Genomic DNA, 25,753 nt, shown 5'->3' with positions numbered 1-25,753 from the left:
TTTTGAGATGACGTCATTTTGCTGGAAGTGGAAACTAAATGCGACGACAGGTTCCACTATCAGCAAAGAAAGGAAGAATGAATGAATGAATGCATGAATGGAAATAAAAAACAAACTGACTGACTGGTAAAAGCTGACAAGACTTGACCACGACTCAAAGTTAATCTCCACCTAGACAGGACAAAAGGGTGGATGAATTTATGTGTTTTTGTTACAGGAGCAGAAAGATGACAGCAACATTCGAGGTTGCATGACGATTTAATCTTTTAAATGCCATTTTCTCTGTCTGTGAATTTACTATGTGTGTGTCATCCACTAACTTGCGCAGCGCTAACTTTATGGTGTTTTTATGGCACCTCTGGAACCTGTTGACCTGTGTCTGACCTCCGTCTGACCACAGTCAATGTGTATTGCTAATGTTTGTTTCTTTGAGAATGCTGTGGAAGATTCAGCTGAAGCGGACAAGTGACATGAGGAAAATGTATAAGGGATTGTTTATGGAATAGTTTATTATGGGCTCATTTGCTGGCCACTTTTGTACCCATAATAATAATAATATATGAGTGGAGTGACTTTGCTTAAGAGAAGTCACTGATTACATTAATGTTAACTGAGCACATGGGATGATCCATGTCTGAGGCAAATTATGGTAATAATGGTGATTTAATGATTTGAGTAAACCTGCACATGACACTTGTCTTGCTGATGTTGAATGCTTTACTACCCTTATGGTACAATTGTTTATACGTGTGAAGTTTGATTTTATTTCCAGATCTTGTGTATGCAGGCTCCTGGTGGAGCCAGTTTTTAAGACAGGGATCCAGGTTTGGTGAGTTGACGCATGAGAGTGTCCATGCGTCAAGAGGTGGGGTCCAGAATTAACATTAAACAATGTTTACTATTATTGTTGCAGTGATTTGTGTGATTAGCCGTTTATTTACAAGTATTAAACCTATGCAAGTGGTGCACCCATGTTCAGATGAGGCTTTGATGGCCTATAAGTGAAGTTCACTGAACTAAAGAATGTGGTTTGATGATTGTTGACATGCTCTCCAAATAGAAGTTTTTCTGAAATACAGGTGCAGCAGTGAGAAGCAAGAAACATTCCAGGCATAGCCCAGGCAGTGGTTGAGGTCAAAGGTCAAGCTGGTTGGGGCCCATCATGAGATCAGACCTTGGAGCCACTGCAAAGAGGTCGAGGTCCCAGGAAACCCCGGCACCCCCAAGACAGCACAATAGAGAAATCTCACACTTGGTTGTTTCAGTGGTGAGGAGGGAGTGCTGATTGAGCCCCCGTAGGGTAAGCTCGCACTTCAACCTCCAGCCTCTGATCAACTCTAAGGCAACCAAGTGCGAGGCGTGACGGCTGAATCAGCTGAACCAGGAGGAAGGCGGAGAAGCTGAGTGTTTTGAGACAGATCCAGCAGGCCCAAAATCAGGACTATGCGTGACGAGAAGGAGTGCCTGAGAGGATCGTCCACAAGATGGGAGCTGAGGCCAGGAGAGAGGCTTCAGGAGGATCAGAGATCATCTTCAGCACAGCGGACATCACACAGAGAGCTGTGCTACTGAGCTTCCAGGAGATCAAGAGGAGACTTCCCACAGCAAGATTTTAAATAAAATGAAAGATTCAATATTGACGCTGAGGAAGACAACTAAGGTGTACGACGTGCTCTGCCTTAAACCTTCAGCAGCGTTGGAACATGAAAACTCGAGGGATGAGGGGAGCGTGCCAAGCTCCATCGACAGCGCAGAAGGAGTTCGAGGATGACATCATGATTCTGTGAAAGCACAGGAACCAGAAGCTATGGTGGTGATGACAGCAGTTGGGATCATAACAGCAGTAAGACAACCCTGCACCCTTTCCACAGAGGTGTTTTCTGCAGAGTATGGACAATGAAGGAGTCATAAATATCCCCCTCACAGGACGAAGGCCTGAAGTGAGGTAATGGGAGGCCATAAAACTAGAGTGCTGAGAGGTCTGCAGCTCTGGAAATAGCTGAGACCCATGTTGACAAACAACAAAACCAACTGGTATGTTTGAATGTCTCTTCTACATACATTTGGACTCTGGTCCTATGGACAATGATGGAAACATCTGGAAGAGACATTCATGACGCCCTGCAGAGCTCAAACCACCCTGCAGAGAGACATGTGATTTGCACACCCGGAGGAAGCATCACCAAGCTGAGATGTTTTTGAAAATGTTACTTTCTTATTTTCACTATTAAATTAACAATTTCTTTGTTTGCTCATAGGATGCAGTTTGCCATGAGATGAGATCAATGAGGAATGAGATAACTGCTAATACATTTGTTAAACTGTGTATTTTTTCAGTAATTTAGGGTGATTTGACATATGCTGAATATAACAATGTTTGCATTGAAACTGTCAGGCATGAGGTATTCATAACTGGGGACTTTTCAAGCATAAAGGTCAAAAAGGGGGGAAATGTTAGATTTGTATTGTTGATTGTCATTTATGCTTAGAAATATTTACTTATATATGCTTAGAAGTATATAATCATTTGTAGATTGAAAGAATGTCTCATCCTAAGTGAAGGAAACGGTTTCCAGGGCCTAATCTGTGGATCGACTTCCTTCGAGGCGTGGACGTCTATCAGCAGAGAATGTACCTTAGTCTGTAACACAGTCAAATATATTCTCAAGTAATATTCAAGCATGCCATTCAGCGTGTTAGTACGAGCTCGGGAGCAGCTTGGGAGAACAAGAAAACAGAGACTGCTTCAGGTTGTCTTCCCAAAGTGACTCAACTTTATTCACAAGTACAACAGTTTATATAGAGGGTAAAATTCATGAGACAGCAGATTATCAGTTTAAACCAGTACAGACCAAGATAAGGGAGCGTCTTCCTGCCCTTTGGTGAAGAAGCATCCTTTGTGTAGTTTATTAGTTCAGATACAATTGTGATTATCTCAGCGACATATTTTCAAGGCACAAAACAAAGAGTTCTTACATTAGTGAAATCTGAAACAAACCATTTGGCCTCAACAGGCGTCTCCTAAAAGATTAAGAAACTAATGTAGCTGAGGGAGTGATCTCTGTGGTATTTCAACCTTGTACCAGCCTGTGATTCTCACACATCAATTCTTGGGTCAAAGAGAAAAATAACTAAAACAAAGGGGCCTTATTGGATGACAGAGTTTTCCTGCATAATGTCACTATAAAACAATATCCAGTAAATGCTCCCATGGTACTAAAATACCTAACAGTTCCACTCTTTTTTTATTATTATTTTTTTTTAAATAATAACTCAAATAGAAAGGAAAAATCACAAATGTAATAACATAATATAAAAAGCAAATCATAAAATGTAATAGTTCACAACCTAATGTTCAATATACACATCAGGAACATCATTGGTAACATCTGGCACATCCTCAGGATCAATTTGTGCTAATTGCAAATACATTGAAGTAGCTGTACTGGTAGCTATATGGGTTATCATTGAGCGTACACAGGGTATCACACAACAGGCAATAATCATCAAAAACAAAATAATACATGCTACAACTGTTAGAAAGGCTATAATTAGTTCCTTCCATTTCCCAAACGTGTCCTGCATCCACTTGTCTAACCACTGACCGTGACCTGTATTGGCTCTTAGTTCTATCTGCAATGCTTCAAGTTTATTCATAGCTTGTGTGAATGAACCGTCAGGGGCGGTATTATTGGGAATAAAAGTACAACAAACATCTTCAAACATAGCACAAACACCTCCTTTCTCAGCTAACAGCATATCTAAGGCCATTCTATTTTGCATGGTCATTAAGGAGGTAGCAGACATCTGTTCTCCTAGGGCTTTAAGGGCCGTATTGGTCAGATTGGTGTGTCTTTGCTGATTGTAATAAACATAATTGATCCAGCCTACATTTTTGTTTACCTGTATCCACGGTAGTATTGAGGCGAACCCTGCTGATATTTCTCCTTGTGCCTTTAATTCATTTGGTATCCTGCGTGGAACTCCTATAGCATCTATGTAAACGTTATGTGAATAAGCGGAGGTTTGTTGTATCAGTAGTTCTTGAGCTAAAGTTACTAGACCACAGGTGCCGGTCCAATTAACAGGTAAGGCTAATCTAAGAGTATTATTGCACATCCAATAAGCATGTGGGATTGGTCTGGTCAGGCGCGAAGCTGTAAAGCCTTTTAATATGCCTCCCCAGTACGAGTCGTTCAGTGTGTTGGGCGAATGCAGGATTGTTGAGTTATCTGAATGCGTACTTATATATGCATATATATAAAAAGGCATATGTCTATATTGTGTCCTGTCGACACTCGCTGCTAGCCATGTTTCGTTACAGCGTGCTCCTGGAGAGTCAGAAAAGAATGTATAGTTTTGTGCGTCATAATTCATGTTTTCAAGTTTTGGTCGGTGTATGCATGTCATCAAGATATTTGGGTGATGGCGCACCTGTGTTGGGGGCGAAAGAGGTTCAGTGCGGTCTTCGGGGCGCTTCATTTGGTTGCAGGGGTGGGTAGAATCATTAATCATCCTAACATCCTTACTAGAGACTTGTCCTGTGTATATGAGTAAACAATCTAAAGGGCTTAGTTCTACTCGCACCGCTTCAATCAGGGTTACTGTTAAGGGCCCCTTTTTATCATTTTTGAATAGCATCTTTGTTAAGGGAAAACCTGAAATTGGATATCCCACTATTACCTGTTCTGGATTACCCTTTGAACAGACATAACAGTTACTGTTTCCTAAGTCACGAGCGGCTATTCTGGCATTTTCATACCAGGCGTTAGTTCCTGTTCTAGGGGGTGCATAAGATGGTTTATTGGTGGTGTCTGTGTTGCTTTCTACTGATTTTAGAGAACGTGACGAGTGTACTAGGTGGGTGTCTTGCCAAATGGAACATCAGGTATTGTCAGCAAAATGTGGCTTGCAGAAATGTGAACAGGGTTGCAGTTTACAATACGAAATAGTAAATAAAAATCCTAAGGTTAATGCAGTAGATATGATTAATAACCTAAATATATAAAAAAGACAGTTCTTTAGTCGTCTCCTGGCCTGGTCCCAGGTTCGAGAGACCCCGTATAAGCGTCGTGTGATGACAATGGGCATTTCATTTTCTCCATTATCAGGATGAAACGAGTCTATCTTTATCAGGTTAGACATTGTGCGGTACTTTCGGCTTTTTATTCCTGCTGGATGTTCGAGTACCTTGCTGTGGCTCTTTCAGGCGTTGTGTGTTAATCAGTGATTGTGTGTGTGTAGGTGGATTGGATCCGGGCGCTGGCTCGCCGGAGATGTCGTCTGCTTGATCCGACGCCTGAGGTGGTTTGGTGGGGCTGGTCTTAACCCTGCTGGCATGAATCCACTGAGGTTGTCCGTCTGTTAGGATGCTGGTTCTCGGCACTGCAAGTACAGTCTGGGGGCTGGAACACGCGGCCTCCCCGAGTGCCCTTGGTTTTAGCAACTTTACCAACACCGCATCTCCTGGTTTCCACGGATGGGTTGGATCTATGGAAGGGAGAGGCTGAGAGAGACAAACTTTCTGATAGTTATTATTCAGTGTTTCTACCAGGTTATGAACATAGTCAGACAATGCAGTGTCTATGTCCCCTTCCAATAGCGGTGCCCCTCTGGAGGCTGACCATGGTGTTGGAAACGGTCTTCCCATGATTATTTCAAATGGAGATAATTTGGTTGCTGCGGATGGAGTCATTCTAATCTCGCAGAGGATTTGAGGAAGTAGTTTGATCCAGGTCATTCCTGTTTCTATCATTGCTTTAGTCAGGCGATTTTTTATGGTCCTATTCATTCTTTCTACAACTCCTGAACTCTGAGGATGGTATGGCACATGATATTTCCAGTCTATTGCTAGAGTTTTAGCACACTTTTGAATTACTTCTGATGTGAATGAAGGTCCTCTATCACTGTTAATTTGGTGAGGTATTCCAAATCTGGGTATTATTTCATTGCACAACTTTTGACAGACTACTTCTGCAGTTTCTTTTGAGGTTGGATAAGCTTCTACCCATTTACTAAATTGGTCCACTATTACCAGTAAGTACTTGATGCTTCCTTGTGCTGGCATGTGTGTAAAATCAATTTGTAATGTATGAAATGGGAAATCTGATTGTGGTAAATGCTGATGTTTTGCTTTTGGTTTTCCTACATTAGTTCGTGCACATGTTAGACAGGTTGCTAATATGCGTTTTACTGCGTGTGATGTTTTCTCGATTACAAATCTTGATTTTATTGCTCCTATTACCCCTCTTTGTCCGACATGACTCACACCGTGAAAATGGCGGACAAGGATTGGCAGTAGTGAAGATGGGAGGGCAATCAAACCCTCAAGGTTTTTGTATAAGCCGTCTCTGTTATCTAAGGTGCAATCATTATTTTCCCAGTAAGTGTAATCTAAGGCAGAGGCCTGCTCTTGTATGAATTTTAGGTCAACATTTGTTTCTAAATAGTCTGGGAGTGTGACAAGTGGCAGCTGTAAAGGCAAAGATAATACTTCCTTTCTGGGTGGTTGCTGTGAGGCAGCAGCTGCTTTCGCGGTTACGTCTGCAAGAGCATTTCCCACTGCTTCGTCTGTGTCAGCCGTGCTGTGCCCCTTCGTTTTAACAACTGCAATTGCCGATGGCAGCTGTATAGCCTGCAAAAGTCTTTGAACAAGGTCAGAATTAGCGATCGGTTTTCCATCAGCAGATCTAAATCCTCTTTGTCTCCACAATGTGCCAAAGTCATGCACCACACCGAATGCATAACGGCTATCAGTGTAAATTGTTACCCGCTTATCCACATGTAACTCACAGGCGCATATTAAAGCCATGAGCTCTGCTTTTTGTGCTGAGTGAAATGGTAATGAGTGAGCCTCTAGTATGATGTCAGGCAATGTCACCACCGAATAGCCACAAAGAAATGAGTTGTCATTTGGTTTTGAACAGGACCCGTCCACATAAACAATGACTGAGTCTGGGATTGGTGTCTGCTCTAAGTCTGGGCGTGGTGCTGTGGATTCCTGTATACGTGTCATACAATCATGATCGTCAGGGTCGTCTGAACCATCCTGTCGGTCAGAGGAACACAGCGAATTGGGTGTGCTGCTTGCTTTTATAGTGAGATTTGCTGTTGAAGTCAGTGTAGCTTCATAACCAGACCGACGTTGTGCGGTCATGTGTTGTGTAGTTATGTTTGCTAGAATGGTCGTGACCTGGTGATTGGTGTGTAGAATAGTGTCATGTGAGAGTGTGAGCTTCTCGCAGTCCCTTATCATGATAGAGCAAGCTGCTACTGCTCTCAGGCAGGCCGGCATCCCCTGAACTACTGCTGGCAGTACCTTTGAGTAGAAGGCTACTGGACGGTAGCCACAGCCATGCTCTTGGGCCAATACACCTGCACAGGTTGTGCCGTTCTCTGTGACGTACAGGTGGAACGGTAAGTGGTAGTCAGGCAGACCCAAACAAGGGGCGGAGGTCAGCGCTCCCTGTAATGCATTGAAAGAGGCAGTCATTTCTGTTGACCACAGTATTCGAGGAAGCTTGTCTTTTTTGCAGCATTCACGCAGAATGTGGTCATGAAAAGAACAGTCTGGTATCCACTGTCTGCAATAGTTCACCATGCCTAGGAAAGACAGCATTTCCTTCTGTGTAGTGGGCTTAGGGACAGAGGCCACAGCTTTGACCCTGTCTGTAGTCATGGAACGTTGTCCGTGAGACAGTGTAAATCCCAAATATTGAACAGAAGTCTGACAGTACTGCATTTTCTTTGCTGATGCTTTGTGGCCAGTCTGTTGGAGGTGCTGGAGTAGCATGTGTGTGGCAGTTTGACATAGTTTTTCACTTTCAGCACAGAGGAGGAGATCATCTACATACTGGATCAGAGTACAGCCCTCTGGAGGAATGAAGCCGTCCAGGGTAGCACGTACCACCATTGAGAAAGCCGCAGGACTGTCTACCATGCCTTGGGGTAAGCGAGTCCATGTGTACTGCTTATCTCTATGTGTAAAAGCAAATATCGGCTGTGTGTCCTCATGCACAGGTACTGAGAAAAAGGCGGAGCACAAATCCACCACTGTAAAATGTGTGGCTGTTGCTGGAATAGATGTCAGTATGCTGGGAACATCTGGGACGACAGGTGGCAGAGGCATAATGACTGCATTAACTTGCCTTAAGTCTTGTGTGAAACGCCATACGCCAGGTTTGTTAGGCTTTGGCACAGGATTGACAGGAGTGTTATATGGAGATACTGTGGGCTTTATTACTCCAGCTGTCAATAAATCTCCTATGATGATGTCTAAGGCTGCGGCTTTTTCAGCGGAAATGGGATATTGCTTGACATATACCGGCTTGTTGTTTTTCAGCTGAGCATGATAAGGTGTACAGTCAATAAATCCTACATCATTCTCACCTCTTGACCATAATGTCATGTTTTGATATTCAGCTGGCAATGTGACAGCAGATATAGTACAGTGTATGGGGTAGGTTAGATCTGTGTGTCGACATGGTGCAGTAATGTCATAGCCTATGTCTGAGTTATGTGACAAAACCACTGTTCAGCCTTCACTGGTGTGAGCAGTTATCATGTTGTTGAACAGTGTGAGAGAAACAAATATGTGGCTTCCAGGCATGGGGTTACCTGGTAACGGTGTTTGCACATGTTTTTGACACAGAGTGTGACGTGGGGTACCAGTCAGATGGATATTAAGTTCATTCTCCGCTGAGGCGTCCAGCTGACACAGAGGCTGTTCCTTCTCCATGGTGTCGGTGCATAGGGCAGAGAAAACATAGCTGTTATCAGTATCTTCAAACATTTCACCCTTTGTGTTAAATGAAATACACAAGTTCATTTTTGCCATTAAATCTCTGCCTAATAGATTCACAGGCGAGTTTGGAATAATTATGAATGGATGATATGTAATTTCGTCTGGTTTTGGGCCCCAGCGTGTCTTTAGAGAATGAGTTTTGGGGCATTGCACTAGGGTTCCGTTTATTCCCATGGTGTTGATGCACACAGAGGAAACAGGCCCACTATAGAATTTTCCAGACAGTGAACTTTTAGTGGCTCCACTGTCAACTAAAAAGGAATAAATCTTTTCACCTATTTCTATATCTAACATGGGCAAGCTTTCTGTGTTACGGGACAATTGCAGATGCAGCATCGTGTGTAGTGCTTCACACTGTCCCTCATCCTCACCTGGGCCTCCCTATGGTTGGTCCAGTCTTTCGTTATCATGTGGGTGGGGATTAAAATGTGGATTATAAGGTTGCTCCCTAAGTGCAAAGGGGCCGTTTCTTTGATGTGATTCCTGTCTGCGTTGCCAGTTACCTTGTCTGTAAGAGCTCTGCTGACGCCTAGTGGCAGGAGCTGGTCCTGTGTTTTGTGGTTGAGACCTACGTGCTGCTGATTTGCATTCCCTCCTCCAGTGTCCTATTTTTCCACAATAAAAACATACGTCTCCACTCCTATCTCTCCTTCTGAAATCTCCCTGCTGCGCTTGTTGAGGGGACGGGGCCCCTGCATACATCATTTTTTCACTTTCCTCTGAGCCTTCAACATCAAAGTTCAACATCATCTTAACACTTTTAGCCTTCGTGCTGTTGGGGAAAAGATCTGCACCAGCTTTTGTTTTGACAAGTGTGATAAAGTTCTTTATTTTCATGTCATAGAGATTATCAGTGGCAGTCAGCTTCAATAGTTGTGAGCATTCTGGATGAATATTGTTTAAGAATGTTGTTATGAAAATCTGATCATTTCCTCCTTCAGGCATGCATGCCTCATTAGTCCAGCAGTGTGTGAAACGTTTCATAAAAACTAGAATGGATTCATCTGGCTTTTGCTTACACATGGTTACTGCATTTAAATCAATTTTATCTCTAGACATTGTGAGCAGAAATTTCTTTAGATTTTGAAAAAAGGCTGTGATTTTGTCATCGTTTATCCACAAAAACGAGGTGGTGTTGGCTGCTTGGTCATTTTTAGGGTCTAGTTCCTCTACTTCTTCAATAAGCTGAGATTCAGTCACACCTGGAATTTGTTGACATAATATATATCTATAGTCAGGCCCACCCAAGTGGTGGTATCTGGTACTTCTCTGTAATGCAGAAACAAAGGCTGTAGGATTTTGTAGAGGATCGGGAAGTTCTTTAATGGTTGCTGCTAACTCTGAAATTTTAGGGGGTTGAATGCAACACATGTCCCCTATTATCATGAACGGAAGGGAGGGGCTGACGTCATTAAGTTGTGATCCCTGCTTTTCTTTATAACGGGTGTTTTTGTGGGGGCCCTCTTGAGTTTTTTCCTCTTTTTTCTGCTTTAAGTAGTTCCTTATTAAATTTCTGGTGTTAGTTATTGCTTTTGGCACAGTTAAACCATTCGCTACTCTAGTGTGGCGCTGAACATGATTATCTATGACGGAAACGGCTTGCTGCAGTTCAGCTTCCGTACGTTCAGTTAAAGGATCTTTCATGATTTCCTCACACTCTGCCATTAACTGTTTTGTTTGCTTTTTATGTTCCTGTAACTCTCTTTCTCGTTCAGTGTATTCTCGTTCCTGTCTTTGATCTAGGTTAAACCAGTCATCTTCTTCTGATTTAGGTGTCATTTCAGTGCCTTCCTCACTCCTTTGGGATTCTGCTGTTAAATCAGGATATACGCGCTGATGACGTGCAGCCGCCGCAGCAGCTATTAATTCTGTCTTTTCATCATAAGACGGCGGAGCCGTAGGTTGAACGGATGGGCATATAAGGCTAGTTTTTTTCTGCAGTGGATTTACTAGAGCCTACACTGGCTTGATTTAAAGCATTTACGTCTGGCTCGGGTCCTTTTTTCCATAGTGGTAGCATGCGATTGGTCACATCACGACATTCTATCATATATTTTTTACAGGACTTTTTAATCAGCCTACTTTCCTTATCACAAATAGTATTTAACATTTCTACTGACCTGTTTTCTGGCGATAATCGTTCGGGATAGGGCTCCGGAAATACATTAGGATGCATTAAACTTATAGTTCTTAAGTTCGAGACGAAATCAGTCACGTAAGCACTTCCGCATGTTCTGGATACGTAATCATGGAAGTCTTCATTGATTCGCGAGCGTGGGTTAAACGTAACCGGAAGTGGGAGTCGTACTGAGCCGCTATTTTTATATTTTATTTTTTTCGGTTTTACAGTTAATTTTGATTTTTTATCGGACCCGTCTAAGGTCTTTGAATTATTCTGACCCATGGTCAGTGATTTCCAGAGGGGTTTAGACGCTTTGAAGGATTTAAGTTAGTTTTTATTTTTGCTGTGGCACACCTGAGGTTACTTGATTTGTTTTGCTATCAATTTTATGTTTTTAGTGAGCAACTTCTCACTTTTTAACGAGCAACTTCTCGTTTTATGACCCCAGGCAACTTCCTGTGTCCTTTCTGCTGGTGAGCAACTTCTTAGTTTATGACAGCAGGCAACTTCCTGTGTCCTTTCTGCTTTTATTTACAAAACAACAGGCAACTTCCTGTGTTTCTATGTGGGCCACTAACGAAGGCTCCTCAGCGTATCCCACTTGTTACTATGTGGGCCACTGAAGAAGGCCTCGTCAGCGTATCCCGTTTCTATGTGGATCACTGAGAAAGGCATAACACAGTCTTATAAAATAAAAGACGAGTGCCTACCTTCGTCAGGATCCCACTTCTGACACCAAAATTGAAGGAAACGGTTTCCAGGGCCTAATCCGTGGATCGACTTCCTTCGAGGCGTGGACGTCTATCAGCAGAGAATGTACCTTCACCTATCAGCAGAGAATGTCCCTTAGTCTGTAACACAGTCAAATATATTCTCAAGCAATATTCAAGCATGCCATTCAGCGTGTTAGTACGAGCTCGGGAGCAGCTTGGGAGAACAAGAAAACAGAGACTGCTTCAGGTTGTCTTCCCAAAGTGACTCAACTTTATTCACAAGTACAACAGTTTATATAGAGGGTAAAATTCATGAGACAGCAGATTATCAGTTTAAACCAGTACAGACCAAGATAAGGGAGCGTCTTCCTGCCCTTGGGTGAAGAAGCATCCTTTGTGTAGTTTATTAGTTCAGATACAATTGTGATTATCTCAGCGACATATTTTCAAGGCACAAAACAAAGAGTTCTTACATTAGTGAAATCTGAAACAAACCATTTGGCCTCAACAGGCGTCTCCTAAAAGATTAAGAAACTAATGTAGCTGAGGGAGTGATCTCTGTGGTATTTCAACCTTGTACCAGCCTGTGATTCTCACACATCAATTCTTGGGTCAAAGAGAAAAATAACTAAAACAAAGGGGCCTTATTGGATGACAGAGTTTTCCTGCATAATGTCACTATAAAACAATATCCAGTAAATGCTCCCATGGTACTAAAATACCTAACACTAAGAGGTCTGTAACAACTCTGTGTAGCATGAAGAGGGGGGTGAGTTCACTCCCCTACAGAGGAGAGGTCGTATCTTCTTTTGCTGATTTATGGTATAGCAAGCACACGTATATCTGTCTAAGTATAAGAGCCTTTTGTTAGACGGACCCAGACGTCCTGGTACAAGCTAGCGCCAGAGTCTTCACAGGGTCACATCTTGACCTCACACAGATCTCTCTCTCACACACACACACACACACACACACATACACACACACACACACACACACACACACATACACAGGCAAGGTACTCTTTGTGTGTATGTAGACGTCATATGTTAATGAACCTATGCATATTCATGTAACCACAATAAAAGGAGTGCTATGGGGAGCCTGGCTGAGAGTCTCTGACGGAGGTCAAGTGGTGGGACGACACTTGGCTTCAGTCAGGCCTCCCTCATGCATGAGTAAATCAGAACCTTGTGTCTTGCTTTGCAGTGTAATTATATTGTCTTCAACGTTCCAGCGGATAGGTACAAGCTACAAACCTATCACATGCCATCCCCAAAATGCGCTGGCATGACGTCGGGGCAGCATAAGTACGAGCAGGTGAAATTGGAAGATGACTTGGTGGTTCATTACTGTATTTGAAACACATGTGCATGTATTTGGAATGCCTCACTGTTATTTATCAGGTGACAGAGGCAGCTCTGCCATGTTGTAGCTCGGACAGAGGTGAAGAGGCAAGGTCACAGGTGACTGACTGATGTTTTGCTGCTATAGATTAACGAGAGGAGAAGGCGTGGGTTTGGCTCCTTCACATAGTGGACATTGAGTTGTTGTGTGGGGCACCAGTAGTCCACGTCTGTTGCTGTAACAGTAGTTCATGTTTAGAGTAAAAAATCCCAGCTCACTGATCTGATAGAGGGCAGTAGTGCCTAAAATGTTAAATAATTTTGCCGAGAGATCTTTTACTTTGTGGTAATCTTATGGACAACAACCACCAGGTCACTCAGTGTTCCCTTAGTGCTAATGTATAAGAGATGTTGGTGTACTATAGCTGAAGTAATGTTGTTAAGTCCTTAAAGTTATATTATTTTATTGTCATGACTGTATTTGAAACTGTTTTTATTTTTGTATGATACCTGATTTACACTCTAAAAACTAAAGCTAACATTTACTTAAATTTTTTGAGGCAACACTTTTACACTTAAAAAATATTGAGTAGATTGGAAACCAGTCAAATCTGTTCAGTATACTTGATCAATTGAATAACTAAAGCTTAAACATATTAAGTTGAAATGAATAATTGTAGTTGTAAATAACACTGACATGCTTGGTCAATGTAACTGAAATATAGATGGTCAGTTAATCCAAAATTTTGTTTCATTTACTTAATATTGTAAACTGACCACCACCAGTAGGCGACCAAGACTGTCGGTGCTGGGGCTCGAACTGGCAACCTTCTGATTACAAGACAAACTGCCAACTCTTGAGCGACGATCACCCCCTAACTTTCAAATATGAATGTTATTGTATTTCACTGGTAGTCTAAGTCTAAAAAACAAACAAACTAATATGTAGTTGTGTTTTTCTCGACGTTATTGTGTTTTACTTACACTTTTCAGTTGTAGTTGCTGACAATAAATAATATTGATTTGAATAATTAATGATTTTAGTACGAGATACCGATGAGTATAGATAACTATTTCTCAAATATTTTGATTCGATTTTAAACTAAAATGTAAAGTACATGCAAAGGTATTCTGTGAACCACATACTGAATTTTTTGTCTGAGATAAATGTAAATAAATACCTTATTTTAACACAAACGTTAAAATTTGAGAAATTTATTTCAACTTACCAAACTCAAATAATTACTAAAAGGATATTCATAGATTTTATCAGGCTCAACTAGCTTATATTTATAGTGATATTTACCAAGCCTCTGAATTACTTTTTAGAGTGTATATGGAATATGGCTGAAGTAAACTAAAGCCTAAAATACTTAGTAATTTGTTTAATAGTAATTTAACATTATATAATTCACATATAAAACTATGAATTTTAATTTTAAATAATTTAAAAGCATGTAGAATAGCATATGCAGGCAAGTATATTTCTCCTTTTTTTTTTTTTTTTATCAAAAAGCAAAGACAGAAAGGTAAAAAAAAAAAACAGGGTAGGGTTCGGTGGTTGAATCATCCGTCCCCACTAATGCCAAAACCAAATCTACGCCATTGTACATTGGGGCGATCGTGGCTCAAGAGTTGGGAGTTTGCCTTGTAATCGGAAGGTTGCCAGTTCGAGCCCCGGCTTGGACAGTCTTGGTTGTTGTGTCCTTGGGCGAGACACTTCACCCGTTTCCTACTGGTGGTGGTCAGAGGGCCCGGTGGCGCCTGGCGCCAGTGTCCGGCAGCCTCGCCTCTGTCAGTGCGCCCCAGGGTGGCTGTGGCTACAATGTAGCTTGCCATCACCAGTGTGTGAATGTGTGTGTGAATGGGTGGATGACTGGATATGTAAAGCGCTTTGCGCTCCTTAGGGACTAGTAAAGCGCTATATAAATACAAGCCATTTGCCATTGTACTAGGTGACTGCTACAGAAGCTCCAGGAAAACCTAGAATGGGCAAGAATGGAGTTTAAGCCAAGTAAATCTCACAGCATCTCCACCATAAAAGGAAAACTGACAGCCGAGCAACTCTATATCAGTGGAGAACAAATTCCAACAGTCTTAGAGAAGCCAATAAAGAGCCTGCGACGGTGCTACAATGCAGACCTCAAGGATACGTGGCAACTAGAACTAAGGCAGAACCTGGCTGATGACCTAAGGCGGATTAACAACACTGCACTCCCAGGGAAACTGAAGCTATTATTACCCAGACTAATGTAATGGTAAATGTTCTGTATTTGTATAGCGCTTTATAGTCCTAAGGACCCCAAAACACTTTACACTATACACAATAATCCACACATTCACACACTGGTGATGGCAAGCTACATGTAGCCACACTGACAGAGGCGAGTCTGCTGGACACTGGCGCCACCAGTAGGAAACCGGTAAAGTCTCTTGCCCAAGGACATAACGACCGAGACTGTCAGAGCCGGGGCTCGAACCGGCAACCTTCTGATTACAAAACGAATGCCCAACTCTTGAGCCACGATCGCCTTTGACAATGTACAAGATCTCACTCAATCATGCCAATCGACTAGAGAGGCTATTGAGCTCCTACGTTAAGAAGTAGCTCAAACTTCCCAAATGCCTCAGCAGTGTCGGACTCTATAGCGATGGGATACTGCCATTGCCCATCCCTAGTCTGGTAGAGGAGTTTAAATGTGCAAAAGTGAGGCTCACGTACTCCCAGGGCCCAATAGTGAGAGGCACTGCTCCCACCCTAACAAAGGGGAGGAAGTGGACAGCCACATCTATGCTACAGGCCAAATCTGCTCTTCAGCATCGTGACGTGGTGGGTCACGTCCAACAGGACAGAGGAGGATTTGGTCTTGGAGCATTAACACCTCTGTGGCAACAGGCATCTGGCACCGAACGTAGAAAAATGGTGATGGAGGAGGTGCGATGACAGGAGGAAACAGCCAGACATGCCAGAGTCGTAGCGCTGGCCAAGCAGGGTCACTGGATGAATTGGGAGAGCGTTGAAAAGAGGAACTCTCATGGAGTGAAATCTGGGGAATGGAGTCTAATAAACTAAGTTTCATCATCTGAGCGACATACGATGTGCTACCTTCCCCAATAAATCTGCAGCTGTGGTTTGGAAAGGACCCATCCTGTCCCCTGTGTACAGTCCCAGCAATACTCAAGCACATCTTGGTTGGTTGTAGGACTAGCCTTACTCAGGGCAGAGACACATGGAGACGCAACCAGGTCCTCGGGTGTCTAGCCAAGAAAGTTGAGTGCAAGAGAAAATCCATCAACACTCAACCTTTCACGATCCAAGAGGATCGTCGGCCTTCATCAACATTTGTCCGGGAGGGAGACAAGCCGAGGACAAGCCCCTCAACACCGGACCTGGGCCCGCTGAAGGTTGCCAGGGATTGGTAGATGCAAGTGGACTTGGATCAGAGGCTAATTTTTCCCACAGACATCGTAACAACTACTCTGAGACCAGACCTCATCTTTTGATCTAACTCCCGAAAACTTGCGTACGTCATTGAGCTGACAGTACCATGGGAGGAAGCAATTGCGGTATGCCAACTTGGCAGCTGAGGCAGAGGACAGAGGCTGGAAGATCAAGGTGCGCCAAGTGGAAGTGGGGTGCAGGGGCTTTGTTGCCAGTACAACAGCAAAACTGCTTAGAGAGATTGGGATCAGAGGACAGCGCAATGGCAGGCTATAAGAGAATTAGCTAACACTGCTGAGAGGACCAGTCACTGGCTATGGTTAAAATGGGCTGACATCACTTTGGCAGCTAAGGCAGTCAGCTAACCGCGAGAGAAAATAAAATATTCTGCTCTTCTTCCCTGTGGGGAGGTAGAGCGTATAGCCCGATCCGGCGGAGAGGTGTGGGAAGCCAGGTTAGGCGCCCCCCTTCTGGCTCTCCTCTCTGCTCTCTCCTATCTTGTCCCTTTTGTCTTACTTCTCTCCATCACCTTTTCTAACCCTTTGAAGAAGTGAGGCTCCATAAATGCTAAAGAGGTAAGTATTATTTCTCAGTAGCAGTTAATAGATAGGAGAAAATAAACTGTAGAAAACTAAACAGAAGAAAGAAGAGAAATAACAATTTAACATTGGTGGAGTCTGCTTCTACATCAGTGGTTCTTAACCTGGGTTCGATCGAACCCTAGGGGTTCGGTGAGTTAGTCTCAGGGATTCGGCAGAGCCTCCACTGTGACATGCACGGCTCATTTTGTGCACCAGTAAAAAACATATCTATGTCTTGAATTTGAAAAAAATCATGTTTTATTTTTCACTAAAGAGGGGTTCAGTGAATGCACATATGAAACTGGTGGGGTTCGGTACCTCCAACAAGGTTAAGAACCACTGTTCTACATTAATGAAGGTTGGTGTACTGATGTCACAGTGTTACAGAAACTCTGCAGCCCACACTTGGAAAGTTTTTCATCAATTGTAAACCGTTTTATTCACCGCGGGAGTTTTCTTCCTTCATGCTGGTCGGAGTTTACATCCCTCCTCAGGCCAACACGAACAACGCACTGTGCGAGCTGGCTGACCAGATTACCACCCTAGAAAGGAAATTCCCGGATTCCTTTACAATTATCCTTGGGGACTTTAACAGAGCAAACCTAAACCACGAACTCCCTAAATACAGACAGCATATAGACTGCCCCACCAGGGACAACATCATACTGGATCACTGTTACACCACTCTAAAAGATGCCTATCGCTCTGTGCCCCGGGCAGCTTTGCGTCATTCTGATCACTGCCTGGTCCATCTAATTCCAGGACTGTTTTGACTGCACTGATAATCTGGATGAGCTCACGGACACTGTGACATCATACATCAGTTTTTGTGAAGACGTGTATGTGTGCCAACAAAGACCTTTTGCACATACAACAACAATAAACCATGGTTCACTCCTAAATGGATTGGATTTATACAGGGAGTGCAGAATTATTAGGCAAATGAGTATTTTGTCCACATCATCCTCTTCATGCATGTTGTCTTACTCCAAGCTGTATAGGCTCGAAAGCCTACTACCAATTAAGCATATTAGGTGATGTGCATCTCTGTAATGAGAAGGGGTGTGGTCTAATGACATCAACACCCTATATCAGGTGTGCATAATTATTAGGCAACGTCCTTTCCTTTGGCAAAATGGGTCAAAAGAAGGACTTGACAGGCTCAGAAAAGTCAAAAATAGTGAGATATCTTGCAGAGGGATGCAGCAGTCTCAAAATTGCAAAGCTTCTGAAGCGTGATCATCGAACAATCAAGCGTTTCATTCAAAATAGTCAACAGGGTCGCAAGAAGCGTGTGGAAAAACCAAGGCGCAAAATAACTGCCCATGACCTGAGAAAAGTCAAGCGTGCAGCTGCCAAGATGCCACTTGCCACCAGTTTGGCCATATTTCAGAGCTGCAACATCACTGGAGTGCCCAAAAGCACAAGGTGTGCAATACTCGGAGACATGGCCAAGGTAAGAAAGGCTGAAAGACGACCACCACTGAACAAGACACACAAGCTGAAACGTCAAGACTGGGCCAAAAAATATCTCAAGACTGGTTTTTCTAAGGTTTTATGGACTGATGAAATGAGAGTGAGTCTTGATGGGCCAGATGGATGGGCCCGTGGCTGGATTGGTAAAGGGCAGAGAGCTCCAGTCCCACTCAGACGCCAGCAAGGTGGAGGTGGAGTACTGGTTTGGGCTGGTATCATCAAAGATGAGCTTGTGGGGCCTTTTCGGGTTGAGGATGGAGTCAAGCTCAACTCCCAGTCCTACTGCCAGTTTCTGGAAGACACCTTCTTCAAGCAGTGGTACAGGAAGAAGTCTGCATCCTTCAAGAAAAACATGATTTTCATGCAGGACAATGCTCCATCACACGTGTCCAAGTACTCCACAGCGTGGCTGGCAAGAAAGGGTATAAAAGAAGACAAACTAATGACATGGCCTCCTTGTTCACCTGATCTGAACCCCATTGAGAACCTGTGGTCCATCATCAAATGTGAGATTTACAAGGAGGGAAAACAGTACACCTCTCTGAACAGTGTCTGGGAGGCTGTGGTTGCTGCTGCACGCAATGTTGATGGTGAACAGATCAAAACACTGACAGAATCCATGGATGGCAGGCTTTTGAGTGTCCTTGCAAAGAAAGGTGGCTATATTGGTCGCTGATTTGTTTTTGTTTTGTTTTTAAATGTCAGAAATGTATATTTGTGAATGTGGAGATGTTATATTGGTGTCACTGGTAAAAATAAATAATTGAAATGGGTATATATTTGTTTTTTGTTAAGTTGCCTAATAATTATGCACAGTAATAGTCACCTGCACACACAGATATCCCCCTAAAATAGCTAAAACTAAAAACAAACTAAAAACTACTTCCAAAAACATTCAGCTTTGATATTAATGAGTTTTTTGGGTTCATTGAGAACATGGCTGTTGTTCAATAATAAAATTATTCCTCAAAAATACAACTTGCCTAATAATTCTGCACTCCCTGTATTGAGTATACAGTTTTTAGTGCAGCCATGTGCCTCTGTGTTACCAGTGATTTGGTGCAACTGTATTTGATTTTATGTAGTTCATGCTTTCTTTTCCCTCAGGAGGAACCAGAAGAGCTGTCTGATAGTGACTTTGAAAGTCCAGTCTGCCGGAGAAGACGAGGTATGTGACGTGAATGAAAACCTAGTGAGGTTCTAAGCTCAATGACCAGTTAGATTTTGTTACTGCAGTGAGTAATAATTTCTGGGGGGGTTTGTTTGATGAGAGCATCATTAATTTGTCCAATTTTAATGTTTACGGATTATAGGCAGGCAGAGGGACAGCAGATGTTTCCATATACCGTGGGAGAATTTGTGTAAGCTGTTGTCTAGGTGTAAGCAGGTGACCCTGAATCCTCCCTTAGTTATGCTGCAATAGACGTAGGCTGCCGGGGGATTCCCATGATGCATTGAGTTTTTCCTTTCCAGTCACCTTTCTCACTCACTATGTATTAATAGACCTCTCTGCATTGAATCATATCTGTTATTAACCTCTGTCTCTCTTCCACAGCATGTCTTTATCCTGTCTTCCTTCTCTCACCCCAATCGGTCGCAGCAGATGGCCCCGCCCCTCCCTGAGCCTGGTTCTGCTGGAGGTTTCTTCCTGTTAAAAGGGAGTTTTTCCTTCCCACTGTCTCCAAAGTGCTTGCTCATAGGGCGTCATATGATTGTTGGGTTTTTCTCTGTATCTATGAAGCGCCTTGAGGCGACTTTTGTTGTGATTTGGCGCTATATAAATAAAATTGAATTGAATTGAATTGAATTAAAGAAATCCTTCACTTTAGATGTTGTTTAGGAAATTGTTCCGATGCAGGTTTCCAATGTTTGGAGTTTTATTTTTTGCTGAATCGCTGCAACTTTAGGATTTACATTTATTTATTTATTTATTTTAATGATGTAGTGTGAGAAATTCTTCAAGGCTCACATGTTTTATGATTTCTAATATCTCTTGTCTACTTAGCCCTATTTTTCTGGAGGAAGATGAAGCTCTTGAAGAGACAATTCAGCGTAGCCTCCTAGAAGACTCTGATAGACAGAGTGAAGTTCATATTTCAAGGTAAGATTTGAAAGTAACCTCTGATTATTGAATATCTTATTTGCATTTTTACTTGCATCATTTTTTTGAACTTACACAATTACAAAGGTAATTGCTAATTTCTGACTAATTCAATATGGACTATCACAACATAATCTGTTGTAACTCTGTGCACTTGAGTCAAATGTACAGCAAATGTCCATTTTTCCACAAGATCTGTTTGTCATTGTCCCTTTTTATATAGGTCTTTTAAGAAGCTCAGCAAAGAAGAAATTGAAGGTCTTCTTAGAGTCAGTCGAGCCAATGTGTGGTCGACTGCTTTGCGTCAGTTCAAGAGACCCAAGTTTGCAGAAAGCTGTGAGATGCTTTATGTCACATTTGCAAGCGATGAACATGATACAGAGGAAGATGCTGCTGACCTTGGGGGCCAAGGCGGGAGTTTCGTTTACTGCTGAAGGCCATCTTTCAGGACAGTGGTGCTTTTGAAGGTAATAGGATTTCATAGACAAACTAACTTACTTACTCAAGGCCTAAAAGCTTGTTGACGACACTCGTTTTTATAATGTTACAAACGCAACAACCACCTGATCTGAACATTGTTTGACAGAACATTAACAAGTTAATAAATGACTACAGATGCACAAACAGACACAATTGAAAGTTACAAATGTGTTGTGCATGAAACGAATTTAAACGTGATGCAGATGTGTGTCACAAGTTGATCTGGCTGTAGGCTGTGGCACTTGGCCAGAGGTGGCGCTGGTTGACACTCGTTTTTATAATGTTACAAACGCAACAACCACCTGATCTGAACATTGTTTGACAGAACATTAACAAGTTAATAAATGACTACAGATGCACAAACAGACACAATTGAAAGTTACAAATGTGTTGTGCATGAAACGAATTTAAACGTGATGCAGATGTGTGTCACAAGTTGATCTGGCTGTAGGCTGTGGCACTTGGCCAGAGGTGGCGCTGGTTGATTCGAATCCAAGTTAGTGCACACAAAGTAAACTGCTCGCTTTAGTTGTGAAGCAAAAACGCTGAAACCGGAGAAATGAAACGTGTGAGCGGAACGATAACGACGACTAGAATCACCCAATCGTTTACCCTTGCTGTCCTGTGGTGTTAATTGTTTGCTGTTTTCGCAATCTCGTCGTGCATGAGAATATCACCAGGTAAACTCACGACATTTTTAAACATTTTGTTGTTCAACAGCATCAAGACTGACGGAGTGTGTTTGTACGGTGGCCCCTAGAGACAAAGCACGTACAAACTCCAAAACACTTGCAAACTCCAAAACACATGCAAATTCCAAAACACATGCAAACTCCAAAACACTTGCAAACTAAAAAACATATGCAAACTCCAAAACACGTACAAACTCCAAAACACTTGCAAAATCCAAAACACTTGCAAACTAAAAAACACTTGCAAAATCCAAAACACTTGCAAACTCAAAAACACTTGCAAAATCCAAAACACTTGCAAACTCAAAAACACTTGCAAACTCAAAAACGCATGCAAATTCCAAAACACAACGGAAGTGCTCCAGGACGCTAGGGGCAGTGTTGAGCTTTTGTTACCTAGTAACTACACAAGCCAGGAAGTACCAATGACCGGATTTGGGGTTTGCAGCCTTAACCCTGATGCACCCGCCAGGGGGAGAGCGGCGGGGTCGGGGGATGCGGGTCCCCCACGGAGGGAGGGAGGGAGGGAGGGAGGAGGTTGGGGTCGCGAGATCCCCCCGATGGGATGGGGATGGGGATGGGATGGCGGGCTCGGGGGATGCGGGTCCCCCGCGGAGGGAGGGAGGGAGGGAGGGAGGAGGTTGGGGTCGCGAGATCCCCCCCCGATGGGATGGGGATGGGATGGGATGGGATGGCGGGCTCGGGGGATGCGGGTCCCCCGCCGAGGGAGGGAGGGAGGGAGGGAGGAGGTTGGGGTCGCGAGATCCCCCCCCCCCCCCGATGGGATGGGGATGGGATGGGATGGGGATTGGATGGGATGTGATTGGAGAGAGAGAGAGAGAGAGAGAGAGAGAGAGAGAGAGAGAGAGAGAGAGAGAGAGAGATATAAAGTCTTGTAAAAAGGTGGTCGAGAAACACCCCGGCGAAAGCAGAAGAAGACGAAGAAGAAGAAGAAGAAGATAATGTCACGCACTAGACCGTGGGAGCCAAAGAGCACTAAGGTCGGTACAGGCGGATCGCAATCGCCAGCGGTGTCCTCCTCCTCCTCCTCCTCCTCCTCCTCCTCCCGCTCACCATCACCGTCGCCATCGCCATCGCATTTGGCGTACGCTGCGTGGTCGGCTCCGGTGGCTCCGTTGTTGCGACCGGCCACGTTTCGCTATCGAGGGCTAGGGGTCGAGGAAGACCAAGAGCAGCGGCAGCAGCGGCAGCAGCAGCAGCAGCAGCAGCAGCAGCAGCAGCAGCAGCAGCAGCTACAGGAGAACTTGGAGGAGGACGAGAGCAAGGAAGAGGAGCAAGAGGCCGAGGGGGACGACAACGACGACCCGACGGCCCGAACGCTCGCAGACGACGAGGAGGAGGAGAGCCACTCGGAGGATCAGGAGGACGAAAACGATGGGGTGGGTAGTTGCGAGGAAGACGATCGCGGTTACGAAATGGCGTCGCAACTCTGCCAGGACGGCGGCTCGCAAGGCGAGTCGAACCGCCGAGAGGGAGAGGAAGAAGAAGCAGGCGCCGACCCACCGGGGCGGGGGACTCGGGAGATTTGGCAAGAGGACGACGCCGGCCGCGCTGCAGGTGGCGTTCATGATCCTGGGCGCGATCGCGGCCGCGGCGCTGTCGGTGAAACTCGCGACGCTGATGTAGCCGACGATTACGACTACGACGATGACGAAGAAGACAAAGACTATGAAGAAGAAGAAGAAGAAGAGGAAGAAGAAGAAGAAGAAGAAGAAGAAGAAGACGTCCTCGCCGATGATGATGATGATGATGATGAAGAAGAAGAAAAAGAAGAAGACAAAGACTATGAAGAAGAAGAAGAAGACATCCTCGCCAATGATGATGAAGAAGAAGACAAAGACAATGAAGAAGAAGAAGAAGAAGAAGAAGAAAAAGAAGACATCCTCGCCAATGATGATGAAGAAGAAGAAGAAGAAGAAAAAGAAGAAGAAGAAGAAGAAGAAGAAGACAAAGACAAAGACTATGAAGAAGAAAAAGAAGACATCCTCGCCAATGATGATGAAGAAGAAGAAGAAGACGTCCTCGCTGATGATTATAACGATGACGATGAAGAAGACAAAGACTATGAAGAAGAAGAAGAAGAAGAAGAAGAAGAAGAAGAAGAAGAAGAAGAAGAATTAGAATTAGAAGAAGAAGACGACGACCTCGACCCGCCGGGACGAGGCCCCACCGAAGAGGCCGTGGCGGCGGCGCGAGACGAGGCCTCCGCGTTCATGGCCTACTTTCCGCCGGAGATAGAGGACTCGGTGATCGCCATGACCAACCTGGAAGCGGGCAGGCGCAGGCCCGCCATCGACGGATGGAAGCCCATGGGCCGCGTCGAGTTCCGAGCCTACCTGGGGCTGCTCGTGCTCGCCGGCGTGTACAGGTCCCGGGGAGAGGCCTGCGAGAGCCTGTGGGACGCCGAGAGCGGCAGGTCCGTGTTCAGAGCCACGATGCCGCTCAAGACCTTTCGAGCCTACTCGAGCGCGCTGCGCTTCGACGACAGGGAGACCAGAAGGGCCGGGCGAGGCGAAGGCGAGGGCGAGGGCGAGGGCGGCGATAGCTGCTACGACAAACTGGCCCCCATCAGAGCCGTGTGGGACGAGTGGTGCGCGAGGTTGCCCGCCATGTACCGCCCGGGACCGGAGGTCACCGTCGACGAGAGACTGGTGCCGTTCAGAGGTACGTACGTACTATGTGGTGTGTGTGTGTGTGTGTGTGTGTGTGTGTGTGTGTGTGTGTGTGTGTGTGTGTGTGTGTGTGACTGGGAGGAGGAATAGGAGCGGGAATGACGAAAACGGGCTAGCTCGCTGCTCTGTTGCATACTCGTGTTGGGTTCCGCGTTTGTGGTGCTTTCGCATGACTCTTTATGTCTATGAAGCTATGAAGCTATGAAGTCTATGACTCTTTATGTCTTTATGTCTATGAAGCTATGAAGCTATGAAGTCTATGACTCTTTATGTCTTTGTATCTATGAAGCGCCTTGAGGCGACTTTTGTTGTGATTTGGCGCTATATAAATAAAATTGAATTGAATTGAATGTCTTCTCCTTGCGTTTCTGCCCCAATCTCCCCCCACACTTTCCCACATCTCTCTCTCTCTCTCTCTCTCTCTCTCTCTCTCTCTCTCTCTCTCTCTCTCTCTCTCTCTCTCCATCCATCCATCAGGACGGTGTCCGTTCAGACAGTACATGCCCAGCAAGCCGGCCAGGTACGGGATCAAGATATGGGTGGCGTGCGACGCGCGTTCCAGCTACGCGTGGAAGATGCAAGTCTACACCGGCAAGCCCGACAAGCGCGGCCCTCCCGAAAAGCACCTGGCCACTCGAGTGGTCGTGGACCTCACCGAGGGACTGACTCCGGGACGCAACGTCACGTGCGACAACTTTTTCACCTCGCGCGAGCTCGCCGATAGGCTCTATCGCGAGAGAGGCCACACCGTGCTGGGCACTCTGCGGTCGAACAGACCCGAGATCCCCAGAGAGCTGCGCTGCGTCAAGGGCAGGGCCGTGGGCTCCGTCGAATCCGTGGTACTCGGCGGCTCCGCGGGACGAGGGGGAGGAAGAGGAGGACGAGAAGGAGGAGGAGGAGGAGGAGGAGGAGGGCCCGACACGATCATCCTCTCCTACGTGGCCAAGAAGAACAAGAACGTGCTGCTCCTCACCACAGCTCCTCGTTATTACCACCATCGCTCCGGCCCCGAGCCCCGGCCTAGCCGCCGCATCAGCAACAGCAGCAGCGGCAACAGCAGCGGCGGCAGCAGCAACAGAAGCGGCGCGAAACCGCCCTTGGTGCTGCATTACAACCGCACCAAGGGAGGAGTGGACAACCTGGACAAGGTCGTGAGCACGTACAGCTGCAGGAGAAAGACCCGCAGGTGGCCCGTGGCCCTTTTCCACAACATGGTCGACGTGGCGGCCTACAACGCGTTCGTGCTGTGGAGGGAAATTCACCCCGACTGGATGCCGGGCAAGCTCAACAGACGACGGCTCTTC

The 25,753-nt window shown here is 44.8% G+C and overlaps 1 protein-coding gene and 1 long non-coding RNA gene across 3 annotated transcripts in view; one reads left to right on the top strand and one right to left on the bottom strand.

Moving 5' to 3' along the window:
* Positions 1-4,314: 4,314 nt before the first annotated feature.
* Positions 4,315-8,725, bottom strand: LOC309687780. 2 transcript variants are annotated; one of them, XR_014270854.1, is made up of 3 exons: positions 8,668-8,725; positions 7,319-7,465; positions 4,315-6,644 (listed from the first exon to the last, which is right to left on the bottom strand). It is a non-coding gene; the product is annotated as an uncharacterized lncRNA (long non-coding RNA). The 2 variants fall into 2 exon arrangements; XR_014270855.1 differs by having other exon boundaries at positions 8,617-8,710.
* A 13,993-nt stretch (positions 8,726-22,718) lies between these two features.
* Positions 22,719-25,753, top strand: part of LOC309721104 (uncharacterized protein) — a gene marked incomplete at both ends in the record, with an annotated part of 3,395 nt that continues 360 nt past the window's right edge. Inside the window, 2 exons of the mRNA XM_082558456.1 lie at positions 22,719-24,441; positions 24,927-25,753. The exon at positions 24,927-25,753 is cut by the window's right edge and continues 360 nt beyond it. Of these exons, the coding sequence (XP_082414582.1) occupies positions 22,719-24,441; positions 24,927-25,753 (2,550 nt within the window). The remainder of the gene's footprint in view (positions 24,442-24,926) is intronic.

The sequence above is a fragment of the Aulonocara stuartgranti genome, assembly GCF_965226115.1.
Source record: "Aulonocara stuartgranti genome assembly, chromosome: 14".
NCBI lineage: Eukaryota > Metazoa > Chordata > Actinopteri > Cichliformes > Cichlidae > Aulonocara > Aulonocara stuartgranti.
The sequence above is the reverse complement of the archived record's forward strand: the minus strand, read 5'-3'. Positions and strand labels throughout refer to the sequence as shown.